At 41.7% G+C, this 20,989-nt stretch overlaps 1 protein-coding gene across 6 annotated transcripts in view; it reads left to right on the top strand.

The window, feature by feature from the left end:
• The window catches only part of LOC109869920 (vesicle transport through interaction with t-SNAREs homolog 1A-like), a 169,897-nt gene that overhangs the window by 2,635 nt on the left and 146,273 nt on the right, over positions 1-20,989 (top strand). For all 6 annotated transcript variants that reach the window (XM_031804696.1, XM_031804695.1, XM_031804697.1 and 3 more), the window contains exons 2-3: positions 3,932-3,990; positions 4,928-5,038. In XM_031804696.1, coding sequence (XP_031660556.1) covers positions 3,932-3,990; positions 4,928-5,038 — 170 coding nt within the window. The remainder of the gene's footprint in view (positions 1-3,931; positions 3,991-4,927; positions 5,039-20,989) is intronic.

Genomic DNA, 20,989 nt, shown 5'->3' with positions numbered 1-20,989 from the left:
TTCTATTTCAATGGCAGCACATGCAGTCAGCAGAGGAGTTTTTCTTTGCTAATCGAATGCTTATTATGGTGACCAGGGTGAACATCCAAAGATCCATGACCGTCACAGCCCTAATCAATACAGTTATGCATGAGTAAAGATGGCGCTGCAGTGGATAGCAGCTATTTTGTGTTAAAAAAAATAATAATCTGATCTTTTGTACGTACGATGCATTCGGAAACTATTCAGACCCCTTAACTTTTTGTTACGTTCGTGTTATTCTGAAACATTTTCCCCTCATCAATCTACACACCCCATAATGACAGCAAAAACGGGTTTTTAGACATTTTTGAAAATGTATTAAAAAATAACTGAAATATAAAATGTATATATGTTTTCAGACCCTTTACTCAGTACTTTTGAAGCACCTTTGGCAGTGATTACAGCCTCAAGTCTTTTTGGATATGACGTTACAAGCTTGGTGTGCCTGTATTTGGGGAGTTTCTCCCATTTATTCTCTGCAGATCCTCTCAAGCTCTATTAGGTTGGATGGGGAGCGTTGCTGCACAGCTATTTTCAGGTCTCTCCAGATATGTTCGATTGGGTTCTAGACTGGGCTCTGGCTAGGCCTCTCAAGGACATTGAGGACATGTCCCAAAGCCACTCTTGCGTTTTCTTGGCTGTGCGCTTAGGGTTGTTGTCCTGTTGGAAGGTGAACCTTTGCCCCAGTCTGAGAACCTGCTCCAGAGCGCTCAGGACTTCATCAAAGATCTCTATGAACTTTGTGTCCGTCTGGCCACTCTACCATAAAGTCATAATTGGTGAAGTGCTGTAGAGATGGTTGTCTTTCTGGAAGGTTCTCCCGTCTCCACAGAGGAAATCTGGAGCTCTGTTCACCTCCCTGACCAAGGCCCTTCTCCCCGATTGCTCAGTTTGACGGGGCGGCCAGATCTGTGCCTCAACACAGTCCTGTCTCGGAGCTTTACGGACAATTTATTTGACATAATTGCTCTGGAAGTTCTGCTTACTCTGGGCCTGACCCTAATCCCATGTACTCAAAGAGGAAGCGACGGTGCAAGAGAGGCAGCCCGAGCTGGCATGCTGACGAGACTACGTTTGTGAGCAAATAAACTGCCTGTACCTCCTGTTCTGTTGGCGAACATAGTTCCTAATGAACAAACTGGACAAGCTCTGTTCCAGACTATCCTGTCAACGGGACCTGAAGAACTGTTATATTCTATGTTTCTAGGAGTCGTGGCGGAACAAGGACATGGATAATATACAGTGCCTTCCAAAAGTATTCACCCCCTTGGCATTTTTTCCTATTTTGTTCCATTACAACCTGTAATTTAAATACATTTTATGTTATGGACATAAACAAAATAATCCAAATTGGTGAAGGAAAAAAAAATAACTTGTTTAAAAATTTAAATAACTATGGAAAAGTGATGCGTGCATATGTATTCACTCCCTTTGCTATGAAGCCCCTAAATAAGATCTGGTGCAACAAATTACCTTCAGAAGTCACATAATTAGTTACATTGCACACAGGTGGACTTTGGAAAGGGCCTGTAAGCATCTCATTGTTTGTCTACAAATGTTAACAAAGCATGTGGCAAAAAATGTGCAATCTACTTATATTGCTAACTTTTCTGTCACAGTCGCCGTTTTTTAAATAATTTCACCTTTTTTGGAATTCCCTCTAGGCTAACTGAAACCAATAGAGACTTGAGAGCCTAAAATCGTGTACCATGACTGTAAATGTACCTGTTCTGGTCTAATTGTTAAGTGAACACTTTATTTGCAAACCAAAGGCTGTCTACCTATTCACAGGGCACAGGTTCACCCACTGAACGTTTTCCTTTCCTTAGCTCATATTTTTCGAAGGTCTATTGCTTGTTTATTTTGCTATGCTCTAGCTGATGGGAATTTCCATCTGATTTGAATGGTCAATGTTTTGAATTGGCTTCTTGGCAGAAACAATGCATCTTTCACAGTGTAATGTCGCCATGTTTCCCACCACCCTATGTCGCGCGTGTTAAAATAAGCCTCTACAAATACGAACAAAGGCGGAAGCCCATCATACCCAGTGGTAATTGTTCTGTGTCCTCTTCTCCTACCAGAACAGTTTGCACTTGAATTTCAATTCCATTCCTACTCACGAAGACCATTTCTCATTTATTTTTCTCCCCCTCGAGTGCCTGAATTGTGCCCATTGGCTGACAGCCCTCCGTTTCATATGTCGACAATAGTTTTGACAAAGACCTTTTTGTTGCCGCTGCTGGATGTCACATATGTACAATTACTGATAATGGTTGTGGCATGCTAAGAAACGTCCTTGACGGTGTCTTGGCCAAGCCTTCAGCATTCACGCGAGAATCAAATGGATGATTTGTTTTTGTTTTGCTTCGTTTCCGTCTGGAAAAACTTGGGATTGAGTTTTGAATAAGAATACAATACAATGTAATGCAAGGTCTAGTTCCATTAAACATAAATGTTTTTATTTTGTATAGTTTTTTTTCCTCCTCCCTTAAGAGTGTTTATGGAAAGCTGAAGGCCTGTCAGTCACTAGCGATTAAATATTGAGCAGAGATGAAGAGGCTCTCCGAGCTCCAACTTTTTTTTGCTTTGCTGCTGCATTTTCCAAAACTACTCGTCCGCCCGTCGGTCTGCGGTACTCATAGTAAATTGCCATGTATATTTCAGGCTCCTCTTTGCCATGTACAGTGCCTGGCGCGGTCTATACCTTATCTTGTGGAGAATCGCCTCTGGCTGTTTACTTGTGTAGGCTGTGAGGTTGTACATAGGTTTTAAAAATGGATTTGATGACTGGCAAAGGGCATTGCAGACCCATAGGGCAAACTTTTTTTTTTGATCTTCACTTGGTTTTCACACTGTTATGTTCCATCACTGATAGGCTAGCCTTGTGGATTGCTTTTGAGCTGGAAGTTCTTTGGAAGTCTGGGCTCCACTTTTCAATTATTGAAAATATGGCCAATTTAGGTCTAGCCTATTTAACAAACTTTGTTACCACAGCAGGCCCGGGTCTTCATAATGATCCTCGACTTCTTAGATGTTGTTTTCAACTCTGGGCCATCAAAGTATCAGTTTACTTTTGAAAAAGCAAATATATGTCCGGAATGGAGAATATTAGGAATATTTAACTGCTGCTGTTGTGGATGGGTGCGAGTTCTCGATTCAAGATTTGTATTAGATTGCTCGAAATGTACATATGCAACTATTGAGCAGGTTACAATTTACAAGCACTGACCGAATGTGAAACACTAAGATTTTGTTTGTGGAGTTCGTCAAATGCAGTGGAAATATTTAGTTTTCAGTTGTGTAATAGAACCAGTAATTGGGAAAAACCCGAAAGCATTCAGCAAACTTTTTCTGTCTTCAGACCCGTTTCACGCTAACATGCGAGTCAGCAAAATTATTTTATGTAGCATGTACTCGAACATAGAAATTATGTCTAATGCCCATCTCTATTTGCTACACAACAGAATTAGTTCAGCCAGAATTTTTAGATCACACAATAATTTACAAGGTTCCACATTAAACTCTTGAGGCCAAATGAGCTTCAAGTAATCATGTGCAATAGATGCCACCAGGTGAGCATGGAGCATTTTAGTAATTCATTTGAGTAATTCTTAGTGGGACTCAAAGTTAGAAAATTTGGCAACCTAGTAAAGCTGACACCTCCTTTTCTTTTTTGAGTTGGCAAGAGGTGTCTCGTTGCTCCTCTATAAAAGCCAACAAAGGCCTTTTACACGTGGATAAACAAGAGACATCTAATGTGGATCGGCGTGTGGAGAGAATGTGTAAATATATCTTCAAATGCATTCTGGTGTGTGTTGTTATCTCTCCCCCCGTTGCGGGGGAGTTGGGTTGTCATAAAGAACTGCTCCTCTGTCGACTGATCAATATGTTGCTACTGTTTCCCTTTCAGAGGAGAAGACACAGCTGGTTCTAAATGTCGACAAACAGCTTGAAGAAGTCAGAGAATTGGTACGTCTTTGATCAGTAATTTCCGCTCTTCCCATTTTCTAAATAATGAATTTGGAAAAGGAAACGAGACAATTTCACTGGCGAACGCAGACAATGACACCTGTGTAATCCTAACGGTGACTTGACACACAAGCACTTCACGTGGCGGATGGCTGCTCAGCGTGATAATGGCGTGATCACATTAATGATAATTCGCTTTTAAGTGACATACCGGTGACACATTTCAAGCAGTTATTTGGAAGGAGTCTTCACGTCATGTTTAAAAATATGAAGGAAGTGAACTAACGTGTAAATGCTAGACGTAGTTGTGTTATTATGTCATCTTGATTAGGCTTCTCCAAATTCACCTCAGAAAGTCTTGTCTCCGTGTACCTCCTAATGTACTCTCTATTTAAAATGAAGGGTTTTCAAATGGATTGTATCATATTTATTTGCCAAACTGCCTTTCTGTCATAACTTTTTTCATCATTGATGAATGACACGAAGAGGAGCAGTCAATGTTTCAACGAATCAATTCTGAAACAGATTAAAGTTAAGGCTACTGAAGTACCTCATGTTAAGATGTTTTACAGGCGTTGATTTTAGTTTAAATCTTCATAATCTCTTGATGTTGATCAAAAGACTCTTGTGCAACACTATTTTTGGTATAATTTCATTACATCGTGTGTGTGTGTGTGTGTGTAAATATAAATTCATTTCAACACATTTAATTCACAGTGTAGTCACTACATACTAAACATATACATACTCAACAGTATAGTGTGTGGTAAGTTCAGTTTAACAAGTCTCGTATTGTACATTTTGTTTTGACATATTTCCAGAATAATGATAGAATAATTACACAGTTTACATCTACGTTGTTGTAGCCATTTTAGCCAATATAATGTCTGTTTAAATCATTTAAATAGTGAAATAAATAGTTGATTGCTGGACCTAGATGGAGCAGATGGATCTGGAGGTGCGTGAGATCCCCATCCAGAGCAGAGGCATGTACCAGAGCAGACTGAAGAGCTACAAGGGGGAGATGGAGAAGCTGGAGAAAGACTTTGTGAGTACCCCACCTTACTGTAATACCTCATTCATCTTGGTATATAGCTACGCATACACACACACAGTCTATACGAGTGCATAATGCCCTGTGGTATCCATAACGCAAATCCCAACTTACATGTTTAGTCTTCCCTCCAGCTGTAGAATAGGGTTAGTGATGCACTACATGACCAAAAGTATGTGGACACCTTACATTCTGAAATCATGGGCATTAATATAGAGTTGGTCCCCCCTTTGCTGCTGTAACAGCCTCTACTCTTCTGGGAAGGATTTCCACTAGATGTTCGAATATTGCTGCGGGGACTTGTTTTCATTCAGCCACAAGAGCATTAGTGAGGTTGGGCACTAATGTTGGGCGATTAGGCCTGGCTCGCAGTCGACATTCCAATTAATCCCAAAAGTGTTCGATGGGGGTGAGGTCAGGGCTCTGTGCATGCCAGTCAAGTTCTTCCACACCGATCTCGACAAACCATTTCTTTATGGACCTCGCTTTGTGCACAGGGGCATTGTCACGCTGAAACATGAAAGGGCCTTGCCCAAACTGTTGCCACAAAGTTGGAAGCAGAGAATCGTCTAGAATGACATTGCGCATGGTGATCTTGGGCTTGTGTGAGGCTGCTCGGCTATGGAAACCCATTTCATGAAGCTCCCGACTAACAGTTATTGTGCTGATATTGCTTCCAGAGGCAGTTTGAACTCGGTCGTGAGTGTTTCAACCAAGGACAGACTATTTTTATGCACTAGGTGCTTCAGCGCTCGGAGGTCCCATTCTGTGAGCTTGTGTGGCCTACCACTTCGCGGCTGAGCCATTGTTGCTCCTAGACGTTTCCACTTCACAATAATGGCACTTACAGTTGACCGGGGCAGCTATAGCAGGGCAGAAATTTGACGAATTGTAACATGTACCCATAAAACTTCAATTAATATCCCAGGTTTTTATTTGCTTCAATCAATGAACACAACCAGCGTATATTAGAGACAGGATTCTATTTAAGCCAGGCGTCTATTTCCTTAATGTACACAGCTTTTACTCATTAAAATGTTCAATATACTACACTGTTTATAATGACCAGTATAAACATTTATGATAACAAATCCATCACAGATCAGACTTGCAAAGACTCACCCCAGTACCGATACTTGCACACTCATCTTCTGCACATCTATCACCCCTGTGTTTAATTTTCCATACTGTCATAATTTCACCATATTGGCCTATTTATTGCCTGACCCCCCCCACTTATCCTACCTCATTTGCACACACTGTATATAGACTTTCTCTAATGTATTATTGACTGTATGTTTGTTTATTCCATGTGTAACTCTGTGTCGCACTGCTTTGCTTTATCTTGGCCAGGTCGCAGTTGTAAATGAGAACTTGTTCTCAACTAGTCTACCTGGTTAAATAAAGGTGAAAAAAAAAATTGGGTTGCCTATCATTCGCTTCAGCACCATTCTCTCACTTGTTGTGCCTCCTTGCGCCTTGTACCCCCCCCCCCCCCCCCCTCTCAGTTGCAGATAGACTGTGTTTGACGTTTCACAAACTAATAGCGAGTTTCAATATAATCTGCTAGCTAAATATGCTAACGAGCGCAAACGAAATTACAAATATAGGTAGTGGCTACCGAAATGTCATTTTTGGTGAGTTTGGACGGGAGATGTGCAAATGAACAGTTTTGACGCATGCCTGTCTGAAGGAGGAAGAGAACTGGCTCTGAAGCAGCATGTGTACATGCTGCGTCTGTGTGGAGTCGCTATGGCAATGTTCCTGCTTGCTCTGCTCAGAGAATAGGGGTGAGGAGCAGACAGGCAAGAACGGAGAGGAGAAAAAATGAACGCAAGGAAATCAAGATGGCAGCTGTACAGAACTCATCCAAAGCACTTTGACTTCTCAAATACGTCAGAAAGCTATCATCATCATCATCATGATGCCCAATCTCCTTATTAATTCAACCACTTACCTAGTTAACTAGCAAGTTAAACCAAATGCACAGCTGGACTCACAAGCTCCGGCTTTCTACCATTATGCTTTTTAGAAATAAACACGTGACTGTTTCAACTGTTCTGGGAAACTACGATAAGCTTCATAATATACACTGAGCAAAAATATAAATGCATGTAAAGTGTTGTTCCAATGTTTCATGAGCTGAAATAAATGATACCAGAAAGCTTATTTCTCTCATATTTTGTGCACAAATGTGTTTATATCCCTGTTCGTAAGCATTTCTCCTATGCCAAGACAAACCATCCACCTGACAGGTGTAGCATATTAAGAAGCTGACTAAACAGCATGATCATGACACAAGTGCACATTGTGCTGGGGACAATAGAAGACCACTCAAATGTGCAGTTTTGTCCCACAACACAATGCCACAGATGTCAAGTTTTGAGGAAGCATTCAATTGGCATGCTGACTGCAGGAATGTCCCACAGAGCTGTTGCCAGATAATTGAATGGTCATTTCTCTACTATAAGCCGCCTCCAACGTTGTTTTCGAGAATATTGTAGTACTTCCAACTGTGTAACCATGCCATCCTAGGACCACTACATCTGGTTTCTTCATCAGCGGGATTGTCTGAGTCCAGCCACCCAGAGAGCTGATGAAACTGTGGGTTTGCACAACTGAAGAATTTCTGTACAAACTGTCAGAAACAGTCTCAGGGAAGCTCATCTGTGTGCTTGTCGTCCTCACCAAGGTGTTGATCTGACTGCATTTCGGCTTCAGTGGGCAAATGCTCACCTTCGATGTCCACTGGCACACTGGAGAAGGTTGCTCTTCACGGCTGAAACCCGGTTTCAGAGTGCCCCATGGTGGCGGTGGAGTTATGGTATGAGAAGGCATAAGCTAAGGACAACAAACACAATTTGCATTTTTATTGATGTCCATTTGAATTCACGGAGATACTGAGGCCCATTGTCGTGCCATTAATCCACCACCATCACTTCATATTTCAGCATGATAATGCATGGTACCATGTCACAAGGATCTGTACACAATTCCTGGACTCTGAAAATGTCCCAGTTCTTCCATGGCCTGCATACTCACCAGACATGTCACCCATTGAGCATATTTGGGATGCTCTGGATCGGCAGCATGTTCCAGTTCCCGCCAATATCCAGCAACTTTGCACAACCATTGAAGGGAAGTGGGACAACATGCCACACGCCACAATCAAAAGCCTGATCAACTCTAGGTGAAGGAGATGTTGTGCAGCATGGTGGTCACCAGATACTGACTGGTTTTCTTTTCCACGTTTCTACTTAAAAAAAAAATATATATATATATATATATCTGTGACCAACAGATGCATATCTGAAAAGTGTCATGTGAAATCCATTGATTAGGGCCTAATTAATTAATTTCAATTGACTGATTTCCGTATATGAACTGTAACTCACTCAGTAAAATCTTTGAAATTGTTGCATGTTGCGTTTACTATTTTTGCTCAATTTAAAATATTGTCACTGGTGAATTTAAGTACACAATCTGCTTTCTCTCCTAATGTTTTGCTCAAGTTGACTGCAGGCATTCATTTAAGTGGCAAAAAATATGAAAATTTGTTGAAAAACTTAAAAGAAAGAGTTTTGAACATATTGACTGTCTTGAAAACCCATCCAGTCGATTTTTATCCAAATGACCCGGTATACCGCCCAAGCCTAATTTCCCTCCAGACAAACGTTGAATGCTAAAGTGAGACTATGAGATCTTGTTGGTACTTGAGCCGACCATGTCAAACCACAACGTCTCATCCAAGGAAATGATGTTGCTCTCCTTTATCTTCTTCTGCGCAATCTTTACAGTACTCACTGAAGATCACTCGTTAACCAGTTCATTCAGACCCGTTGTTTGTTTGAAACAGGTGTTTATTTGCTCAAATGTGTGCCGATGCCCGGCTATCAAAAGGGACAGGTGGCTATTTGAGACATTTAATTGAAGTTTATAGTGTGTGTGTGTGTTTGTGTGTACAGGAATTGAATTCAGGAACTTGCACATTCATTATAAAAAGGCCAAGTTGTGAGCATACTTGCACCTTCTCACAAACGCTCACACTTTCTCAAACAGACACACGCGCACTCGTTCACGAACACCACACTCGGACTGAAACTGAAGGCCAGTGGCGTGTCCACTGTGGATCTTTTTTTCAATTTTTTTTTCTTTTCTCCGCTCTCTCCGTTTTTGAAAGCCCAAGTATCATCCGTAGAGAGCAGGCTTGTGTCGATGCTACAGAACATGGCCTTGGTTAGTAATTCATAAACCGCAACCTGTCCGTCTCGAACCCCACTCGACGCATATGAAACCTTTAATGAGGAGCCAAGTGTTTTAACTTTAACTTGTATTTTAGGCTCCCTGTTTTACTTTCTGACATTACTCCCATTAGATGCAAGTATTGTATGAGGGTGCCCTCTTGGCCCCCTAAATCAAGGTTAACATCCCCAGGTTTACATTTGGGGATTGTGTTGCTTTGTGTACGGTTCTTCCGAACGCCCTCAGCTTCCTTGTGGTTTCATTTAACTGTGCAACTTCTGTCCAGATCGTTCCCCTTCATACTTGTGAGGATATTTAGCCTTTCATTTTCCAAGAGGTGGATTTCAAATGTGAAACTGAACAGGTGTATGCGATATCAATTGCTTCTTGGTAAAAGCACCTACCAAACACGATCCGAAATATTAAACAAACAAGCACGCAAAACTGAGAAATATCAGGTGCTAGTGATCTGTTGCTCTGCTTCTGAAAGTCTGGTCGCTCTCAGATCACAGAAGAGATATCCAGTCTTTTGAGAGGGCTCGCTTTCCTCGCCGTGGGCATTTTAATTGGCTGATGATTAATCTTTAGCTTCTCTCTCGACACTAGCCGTGGTTAATTATCAAGCAATTAGCACCTGCTGTGTCGGATATTACGGCTAATTCGCATTCCTCACAGTTTTTTGTTGTCTGTTATGCTCTTTTGAGCGCGTGCTATTCGATGCGAGGAGACCCCTTTTTTGTCACCTTTTTATAGCCAACATTCTCATACGTTAAGTGTGAAGGAGAAGAGAGTAAGTCTAGGTCAGTGGATTCCAAATTGTTCTTAGTCACATATCCTTAAGACAAAAAATATATAGGCCTAGTCACATACCCTTCTCACAAAAAAATATATAGGCCTAGTCACATACCCTTCTCACAAAAAAATATATAGGCCTAGTCACATACCCTTCTCACAAAAAATATATAGGCCTAGTCACATACCCTTCTCACAAAAAATATATAGGCCTAGTCACATACCCTTCTCACAAAAAATATATAGGCCTAGTCACATACCCTTCTCACAAAAAATATATAGGCCTAGTCACATACCTTTCTCACAAAAAATATATAGGCCTAGTCACATACCTTTCTCACAAAAAATATATAGGCCTAGTCACATACCCTTCTCACAGAAAATATATAGGCCTAGTCACATACCCTTCTCACAGAAAATATATAGGCCTAGTCACATACCCTTCTCACAGAAAATATATAGGCCTAGTCACATACCCTTCTCACAGAAAATATATAGGCCTAGTCACATACCCTTCTCACAGAAAATATATAGGCCTAGTCACATACCCTTCTCACAGAAAATATATAGGCCTAGTCACATACCCTTCTCACAGAAAATATATAGGCCTAGTCACATACCCTTCTCACAGAAAATATATAGGCCTAGTCACATACCCTTCTCACAGAAAATATATAGGCCTAGTCACATACCCTTCTCACAGAAAATATATAGGCCTAGTCACATACCCTTCTCACAGAAAATATATAGGCCTAGTCACATACCCTTCTCACAGAAAATATATAGGCCTAGTCACATACCCTTCTCACAGAAAATATATAGGCCTAGTCACATACCCTTCTCACAGAAAATATATAGGCCTAGTCACATACCCTTCTCACAGAAAATATATAGGCCTAGTCACATACCCTTCTCACAGAAAATATATAGGCCTAGTCACATACCCTTCTCACAGAAAATATATAGGCCTAGTCACATACCCTTCTCACAGAAAAAGATGTGTGTGAAACAACAATACTACAGTAAAAGTAAACGTTGGTTTGACAGTGGAGTCCGATTTAAGGGTGGCCTTACACCCAGCGCAACATTGTGTCATTTATGTGCTGTTTTTAATAATTGTGGATAAACTAGATCAAACCCATTTTTAGTATTGCTTTTCAACTTTGTGCACTTACTATTGGAGAGCTGTGTCCTCCCCAGCCTGTTTGAAACCCTGTTCTGTTGATAAAACAATCTGCTCTAAAAGTTAGTTTTTTTGGGGGGGTGCATTTGTAGCAGGATATCTCACTTTCACTCAGGCTCCATTTCTAGTTCCCGCTAAAGCTGATGAGTTCTCCCAAAGCTGGTGCTCCCACTTCAGATAAGCACAGGACACCCAGCTCTAAAGGGTGCCAGCCTGCGAAAAAAGGCCATCTCCTCTCTTTTTCATAAAAAAAGCAGTCTTTGTTGTGCTTCCCCTGGAAATAAAGGCCTCAACCTCTTCTCCCACTACTGGCTCCCTAGGGTGTCTTCCCCCTTAACCCCCCTCTCTCATCCTCTCATTCGCCTGCGGTTTGAAGTGTTCACGCCACCAGCGCGCCAGATTGAGCCCCGTTCTTTTATGCCAGACTGGGGAAAGCCTGACCTCAATAACCTGGCCATTTTTCCAGACGGATGGAAAAAAAAAAAGAGCACACGTTATCAGACGGACATCCCGGAGGTGCATTTGCAATTTGTTTGCTGGTTGACAGCTTCATTTTGTTAATAGAGAGACAAGGGGTCTTAAAAGCCAGAGGACCCCTGCAGATGGGCCTTGCATCAGCCAAAGGGGAAGCTGGCACAACCAACACCCCCCCCCCCCCCCCCCCACACAGACAAAAAAAACTAAGGAGAAAAAAACAGTTTGATAGAGGAGATGCGTTTAAGTCGGGGAAAACAGAATGCCATGCCTCTTAGCGATGCCTTTGATCAAGCAGAAGAGAGGCCTAATGGAGGCTTAATTTAATGAAACCTATTGGGTAAACAGACCCTCCATCTTCAAAGGTACCGCCAAAGTTTTTTTCCACCATCGGGAGGCTATGTCCACAGACATCTGAGTCCCTCTAAATGCACTCGACATCTATTTTGGCTGAGCTCAGACTGCATGGACTGTAGGTGACAACTGAGAGATGGGCATAATACATTTATAAACTGTAGATATTTGAATGTTGAGCATAGTGTTTTCCCTTAAAGTGGCTATGATCTAAAATGCCTCAGTGGGTAGCCTATAAGCGGACCAATAGCAAGCTTGACAATGCTTGAGTGCCACATTTACAAGACTTTAGGTTTGAAAATATACATTGAGAATGTAGATTTTAGACCTTTTTGGGGATTTTAGTGTGCCATAGTGTCCAACTAGAACTTACTAGAGGAGCTGTCTTCCCTTTTTGCTGACACCAGATGGCGATGTTGCTCAAGGAATTCGGCCCTCGTTGAATTATCTGGTTGAGGTGATACTGATGTTTTTCCTGGATATATGGAGACCTGCTAAATGAGCTTCTTATCACTGTGGATGCCTCTGACCTTGTCTCTTCTGTGAAACTTGGGAGATGGAAGTCGAGAAGAGTTTGTTGACTTGCAGGCCTTATACTTAGAAGTACTTCGGAAAGAACTGTGTGTTTGTTTGTGGATGTGTGCGAGTGTATTTCACCCCTTATGAAATTGTCAGTCCAAACTTTGAAAAATGCTATTTCCTGACCTTGGCCGCTTACATTTTCCTAATTTGTGTAAAATGTGTAAGTAATATTACAGTAGTGAAATGGAAGGATTCTGGTTCAAATGGTAGGTGTCGTAAAAGTAATTAAATCTCTTTGGTTTACAAAATATCCATTTGTAAAGTTGACCTTGGTTGAACAACCGCTGTTAACAATTGTCAATTACAGAATGAATCACACATTTTTCATACTAGAAAGTGTATTAATTAAGCATCATAATACTTCACCTGTTTTTGAGGAAATGAAGAGATTTTTCTTTTCAATGTTCACTTTTCAATGTGCTGCTCTGCAGAGTTTGAACCATCCATAAGTTCAACAGTCCCTTCACGGTGGATTTTACATTGAGGAGGCAAGACGATCTCGTTTTCTCGTCCAGTTTATGGCACTGGTCGAGCGTGACAAACACTTTTTACATTTTTTTTTAGGCTGAATGGCTTCAAGTCTCTCTATCCAGGGAGATAATTCATGTATTTCTGAAGCTTTTACGGAGTCAACCAGCCTTGAAATAATGAACAATTGAATCACCTGATACAGTCAGATGAATGGAATAAAAAGCCTTCTTCTGCACCGATCCCATCTGTGTAACAGCCTTTTTTTTCTTCATATTTCAGTCTCTTAAGTGATTATTAATGACCTTCAAGTGGAAATATTAATAATTTAATGAAAATGTGTTCAATGTTAGGGAAACTATTGTAATTCCGTACCTATGCAGTGAGCATCTTGGGCCCTTTTGTATATTCTGTAAAGGTCTGTACTGTCCATTGTGTATCAGTGAGTGTATTTCAGGACATCTCGATTGGTGTGATTGGACAGAATCAGGTCTGCCTGAAGTTACCCAGGGCTCTACTCTGATATCTTGTACAAGGAGACATAAGCTATAGGTTTCTTTTGCTTCAGTTCCAAACCAAGACAAAGGAACTGATCATGGACTGCAGTTAACACCAACCGAGAGCGCACCTGTCCACATCGACAGGGCTGTAGTGGAGCGGGTCTAGAGCGTCAAGTTCCACATCAGTAAGGAATTATCATGTTCCACACACCAAGACAGTTGTGAAGAGGGTATGACAACACCTCTTCTCCCTCAGGAGGCTGAAAAGATTCAACATGCACCCTCAGACCCTCAAAAGGTTCTATAGCTGCACCATTGAGAGCATCCTGACTGGCTGCATCACCGCTTGGTATGGCAACTGCTTGGCATTTGACCGCAAGGTGCTACAGAAGGTAGTGCGTACGGCCCAGTACATCACTGGGGCCGAGCTCCCAATCATCAAGGACCTCTATACCAGGCAGTGTCAGAGGAAGGCCTTAAAAATGTTCAGACTCCAGCCACCCAAGTCATAGACTGTTCTCTTTTGAAACCGCACGACAAGCGGTACCCGATGCACCACGTCTGGAACCAACAGGACCCTGAACAACCCCCCCCCCCCCAAGCCAAGATACTAAATAGTTAGACGAGTAGCTATTGGTTAACTATCTGCATTGATTGATTTTGCACTAACTTTGACTCATCACATGTGCTGCCGCTACTGTTTATTATCTATCCTGGTGCCTTGCCACTTTATCCCTGCCTATGTATTAGCTTGTACCCCTGCACATCGATTAGGTAGGTACTGCCACCACATGTATATAGCCAAGTTATCGTTACTCATTGTGTATTTATTCTTCATGTTATAATTTTTCTATTCTTTTTTTTTCTCTTTCTTATCTGCATTGCTGGGAAGAGCCTGTAAGTAAGCTTTTCAATGTTAGTCTACACCTGTTGTTTGCGAAACGTGACGGATAACTTTTGATTTGAAACATAGCAGCACTGAACTGTTTCTCCAAGATCATTCATGATTTTATATATATATATATATAGCTCAAAAAAATAAAGGGAACACTTAAACAACACAATGTAACTCCAAGTCAATCACACTTCTGTGAAATCAAACTGTCCACTTAGGAAGCAACCCGTCAATAAATTAACAATATATTTCACATGCTGTTGTGCAAATGGAATAGACAACAGGTGGAAATTTATAGACAATTAGCAAGACACCCCCAATAAAGGAGTGGTTCTGCAGGTGGTGACCACAGACCACTTCTCAGTTCCTATGCTTCCTGGCTGATGTTTTGGTCACTTTTGAATGCTGGCGGTGCTTTCACTCTAGTGGTAGCATGAGACGGAGTCTACAACCCACACTCGCTCTGGTAGTGCAGCACATCCAGGATGGCACATCAATGCGAGCTGTGGCAAAAAGGTTTGCTGTGTCTGTCAGCGTAGTATCCAGAGCATGGAGGCGCTACCAGGAGACAGGCCAGTACATCAGGAGACGTGGAGGAGGCCGTAGGAGGGCAACAACCCAGCAGCAGGACCGCTACCTCCGCCTTTGTGCAAGGAGGAGCAGGAGGAGCACTGCCAGAGCCCTGCAAAATGACCTCCAGCAGGCCACAAATGTGCATGTGTCCACTCAAACGGTCAGAAACGGACTCCATGAGGGTGGTATGAGGGCCTGACGTCCACAGGTGGAGGTTGTGCTTACAGCCCAACACCGTGCAGAATGTTTGGCATTTGCCAGAGAACACCAAGATTGGCAAATTCGCCACTGGCGCCCTGTGCTCTTCACAGATGAAAGCAGGTTCACACTGAGCACATGTGACAGTCTGGAGACGCCGTGGAGAACGTTCTGCTGCCTGCAACATCCTCCAGCCTGACCGGTTTGGCGGTGGGTCAGTCATGGTGTGGGGTGGGATTTCTTTCCTCCATGTGCTCGCCAGAGGTAGCCTGACTGCCATTAGGTACCGAGATGAGATCCTCAGACCCCTTGTGAGACCATATGCTGGTGCGGTTGGCCCTGGGTTCCTCCTAATGCAAGACAATGCTAGACCTCATGTGGCTGGAGTGTCAGCAGTTCCTGCAAGAGGAAGGCATTGATGCTATGGACTGGCCCGTCCGTTCCCCAGACCTGAATCCAATTGAGCACATCTGGGACATCATGTCTTGCTCCATCCACCAACGCCACGTTGCACCACAGACTGTCCAGGAGTTGGCGGATGCTTTCGTACAGGTCTGGGAGGAGATCCCTCAGGAGACCATCCACCACCTCATCAGGAGCATGCCCAGGCATTGTAGGGAGGTCATACAGGCACGTGGAGGCCACACACACTACTGAGCCTCATTTGGACTTGTTTTTTAAGGGCATTATATCAAAGTTGGATCAGCCTGTAGTGTGTTTTTCCACTAATTTTGAGTGTGACTCCAAATCCAGACCTCCATTGGTTGATAAATTTGATTTCCATTGATAATTTTTGTGTGATTTTGTTGTCAGCACATTCAACTATGTAAAGAAAAAAAGTATTTAATAAGAATATTTCATTCATTTAGATCTAGTATGTGTTATTTTCATGTTCCCTTTATTTTTTTTATATATACACACACAAAAAGATTTTACTGAGTTAGTTCTTATAAGGAAATCAGTTAATTGAAATATATTCATTAGGCCGTAATCTATGGAGTTCTCATGACTGAGAATAGATATATGCATCTGTTGGTCACAGATGCCTTAAGAAAAAAAAAAGTAGGGGCGTGGATCTGAAAACCAGTCAGTATCTGGTGTGACCACCATTTTCCTTATGCAGTGCGACATATCATCTTTGCTTCGAGTTGATCAGGCTGTTGATTGTGCGTAGTTGCTGGATATTGGCGGGAACTGGAACACGCTGTCGTACACGTCGATCCAGAGCATCCCAAACATGCTCAGTGGGTGATGTCTGGTGAGTATGCAGGCCATTATCATGCTGAAACATGGTGATGGCGGTGGATTAATGGTACGACAATTGGCCTCAGTATCTTGTCACGCTATCACTGTGCATTCAAATTGCCATTGATAAAATGCAATTGCGTTCGTTGTCTGTAGCTTATGCCTGCCCACACCATAACTCCACCTCCACCATGGGGCCCTCTGCTGATGTCAACCTTGTGAACAAACTGCTTGCTCTCACCATTCCATACGTCTGTCGTCTGCTCGGTACGGTTGAAACCGGGATTCATCCGTGAAGAGAACACTTTTCCAGTGTGCCAGTGGTGAGCATTTTCCCACTTAAGTCAGTTATGACACCGAACTGCATTCAGATCAAGACCATGGTGAGGAAGCCAGATATGGAGTTCCTGTGATGGCCTGGTTACTCGTGGTCTGCAGTTGAGGCCGGTTGGATGTACTGCCACATACTCTAAAACAACGGAGGCGGCTTATGGTAGAGAAATTAACAAAATGATCTGGCAATAGCTCTCGTGGACATTCCTGCAGTCAGCATGCCAATTGCACACTCCAACTTGAGGCAGCTGTGGCATTGTGTTGTGTGATATAACTGCACAGTTTAGAGTGGCCTTTTTATTTTCCCCAGCACAAGGTGCACCTGTGTAATGACCATGCTGTTTAATCAACTTCCTGATATGCCACACCAGTCACGGGGATGGATTATCTTGGCAAAGGAGAAATGCTTACTAACAGGGATGTAAACACATTTGTGCACAACATTTGAGAGAAATACGATTTTTGTGCGTTTGGATATTTCTGGGATCTTTATTCAGCTCATGAAATATAGGACCAACACTTTACATGTTGCGTTTTATATTTTTGTTCAGTGTAAATTTTTAACCCCTTTTTCTCCCCAATTTCGATCTTGTCTCATCGCTGCAACTCCCCAACCTGCTCGGGAGGCGAAGGTCAAGTCGTGTCCTTCCTAAACATGACCCACCAAACCGCGCTTCATAACACTCACCCGCTTAACCCGGAAGCCATCTGCACCAATGTGTCAGAGGAAACGCCTTTCACCCGACGACCAAGGTCAGCCTGCAGATGTTTGAGAACGTTTGAATGCTAAGCAAAGGAAAGATGTGCAAAAAAGATTAAATTAAGTAATACAAATACAGAGCTATATTGTATGCTCACAATTGTTTTACAATGTATATTTTATACTAATACATTTGCTCAGATATATATGATTCCCCCCCCCCCCCCAAACAAAGGTAGGGGTAAATTATTGGCACCCCTGTTTCAATACCTCACCTTGCGAGGATAATGGCATTGAGCCTTTTTCTAAAATGTTGTATGAGATTGGAGAACACATTGGGAGGGATCTTAGACCGTTCCTCCATAAAGAAACTTTCCAGATCCTTGATATCCTTTGTCTGCGCTTATGACCTGCCCTCTTCAATTCAAACCGCATGTTTTCAATTGGGTTCATGTCCGGAGACTGAGATTTTAGATTTTGTGCCCAATTAACAGTTTATTTGTGAAATGTCAATGTATGCTTGTGGTTGTCTTGCTGGAAGATCCAATGCTGCCAAGTTTCAATCTCCTGGCAGAGGCAACCAGGTTTTTGGCAAACATGTCCTGGTACTGGGTACAGTTCAGTTGACCTTAACCATGACACCAGGACCAGTGGTATCAAAATAGCCTCATAAAATGAACCATCCACCACCATATGTTGCAGTAGGTATGGGGTTATTTATATGCATATGTATAATAATTTTGACGCAAAACCCACCACTGGTGTGTGTGTGGCCAAAGAGCTCTATTTTCATGTCATCCAACAAATATAAATGCCTGGTAAATGGAATTGGAACCAGTGCTATGGTCAGATGACGTGTGTGTGTGTGTGTGTGTGTGTGTAATATATATGTGTGTATATATAAGCTCTTTAGTCACACAACAGTGGTTTTGCGTTAAAAAAAAATCTGCATTTGCTTATATACAATTATATACATTTTTGTTTTATTTGAAAGAAATTGTGTTTTAATTGACCCAGGCCAATCAGTCAGCTGCTTCCCCTTCCCAGCCTATAGTTGCTCGATTGAAGTTCCGTCAATTTCTGGTGAATCTTTGATTTAATTTCAAGAACTTTCTCTTGTTGATGTACTAGACGTCTTGAGCAAGATTGATGTAAAAAAAAAAATATACATACATACATACAGTTGAAGTCGGAAGTTTACATACACTTAGGTTAGAGTCATTTAAACTTGTTTTTCAACCACTGCACAAATTTATTTTTAACAAACTATAGTTTTGGCATGTCAGTTAGGACATCTACTTTGGGGATGTATTTCAAGGCCTACCTTCAAACTCAGTGACTTGATATCATGACAAAATCTAAAGAAATCAGCCAAGACCTCATCAAAAAATTGTAGACCTCCACAAGTCCGGTTCATCCTTGGGAGCTATTTCCCAATGCCTAAAGGTACCACGTTCATCTGTACAAACAATAGTACATAAGTATAAACACCATGGGACCACGCAGCCGTCATACCGCTCAGGAAGGAGACGCGCTGTGTCCTAGAGATGAATGTACTTTGGTGCAAAATGTGCAATCCAATCCCAGTACAATAGCAAAGGACCTTGTGAAGATGCTGGAGGAAACCGGAACAAAAGTATCTATATCCACAGTAAAACGAGTCTTATATTGACATAAGCTGAAAGGCCGCTCAGCAAGGAAGAAGCCACTGCTCCAAAACCGCCATAAAAAAGCCAGACTACTTTTTGCAACTGCACATGGGGACAAAGATCATACTTTTTGGAGAAATGTCATCTGGCCTTATGGAACAGAAATAGAACTGTTTGGCCATAATGACCATCGTTAGGTTTGGAGTAAAAAGGGGAACGCTTGCAAGCCGAAGAACACATCCCAACCGTGAATCACATTTGTGGCAGCATCATGTTGTGGGGGTGCTTTGCTGCAGGAGGGACTGGTGCACTTCACAAAATAAATGTCGTCATGAGGAATTAAAATGATGAGGCTATATTGAAGCAATATCTCAAGACATCAGTCAAGTTAAAGCTTGGTCGCAAATGGGTCTTCCAAGTGGACAATAACCCCAAGCATACTTCTAAATTTGTGGCAAAATGGCTTAAGGACAACGAAGTCTAGGTATTGGAGTTGCCATCCCAAAGCCCTGGCCTCAATCCCATAGACATTTTTTGGGCAGAACTGAAAAAGTGCGTGAGCAATGAGGCCTTACAAACCTGACTATGGAATATAATAAAATAAATAAAAGCTGAAATAAATCATTCTCTCTACTATTATTCTGACATTTCACATTCTTAAAATAAAGTGGTGATCCTAACTGACCTAAAACGGAATTTTTACTTGGATTATATGTCAGGAATTGTGAAACCTGAGTTTAAATGTATTTGGCTAAGTTGTATGTTAACTTCCGACTTCAATTGTATGTGTGTGTATATATATATATACAGTGCCTTGCGAAAGAATTCGGCCCCCTTGAACTTTGCGACCTTTTGCCACATTTCAGGCTTCAAACATAAAGATATAAAACTGTATTTTTTTGTGAAGAATCAACAACAAGTGGGACACAATCATGAAGTGGAAGGACATTTATTGGATATTTCAAACTTTTTTAACAAATCAAAAACTGAAAAATTGGGCGTGCAAAATTATTCAGCCCCTTTCAGTGCAGCAAACTCTCTCCAGAAGTTCAGTGAGGATCTCTGAATGATCCAATGTTGACCTAAATGACTAATGATGATAAATACAATCCACCTGTGTGTAATCAAGTCTCCGTATAAATGCACCTGCACTGTGATAGTCTCAGAGGTCCGTTAAAAGCGCAGAGAGCATCATGAAGAACAAGGAACACACCAGGCAGGGCCAAGATACTGTTGTGAAGAAGTTTAAAGCCGGATTTGGATACAAAAAGATTTCCCAAGCTTTAAACACCCCAAGGAGCACTGTGCAAGCGATAAAATTGAAATGGAAGGAGTATCAGACCACTGCAAATCTACCAAGACACTGCTATATATATATAGATATATAGATATATATAGATATATAGATATACATATCTATATCTATATATAGATATATATATATATAGATATTTGTATAATAATCCACTGGGGTTAATTTGCATGATCCTTACTTCCTGCAGCTTTTCAGATTTGCAGAATTTGTTTTTTACCTTACAATTTTTTCTTGCACTTTCCCCAGGGTCTGGAATATGGCCCATATACTCCCCATTAACAAATGTGTAGATCCGTGTGACCAAAGTACATTTTACCCCATTTCCAAATTCAAGAATCCTTGTAAAATACACATTTTAGATCCTTTTTAACTACGAAATGTATTCTAAATGTACATCAGTCATGTCAGACCAGGTCATAGCACCATCTCTGCTTCTTCTTTG

Source organism: Oncorhynchus kisutch, linkage group LG25 (assembly GCF_002021735.2).
Source record: "Oncorhynchus kisutch isolate 150728-3 linkage group LG25, Okis_V2, whole genome shotgun sequence".
NCBI classification, from domain to species: Eukaryota; Metazoa; Chordata; class Actinopteri; order Salmoniformes; family Salmonidae; genus Oncorhynchus; species Oncorhynchus kisutch.
This window is presented reverse-complemented; position numbering and strand designations above follow the sequence as displayed.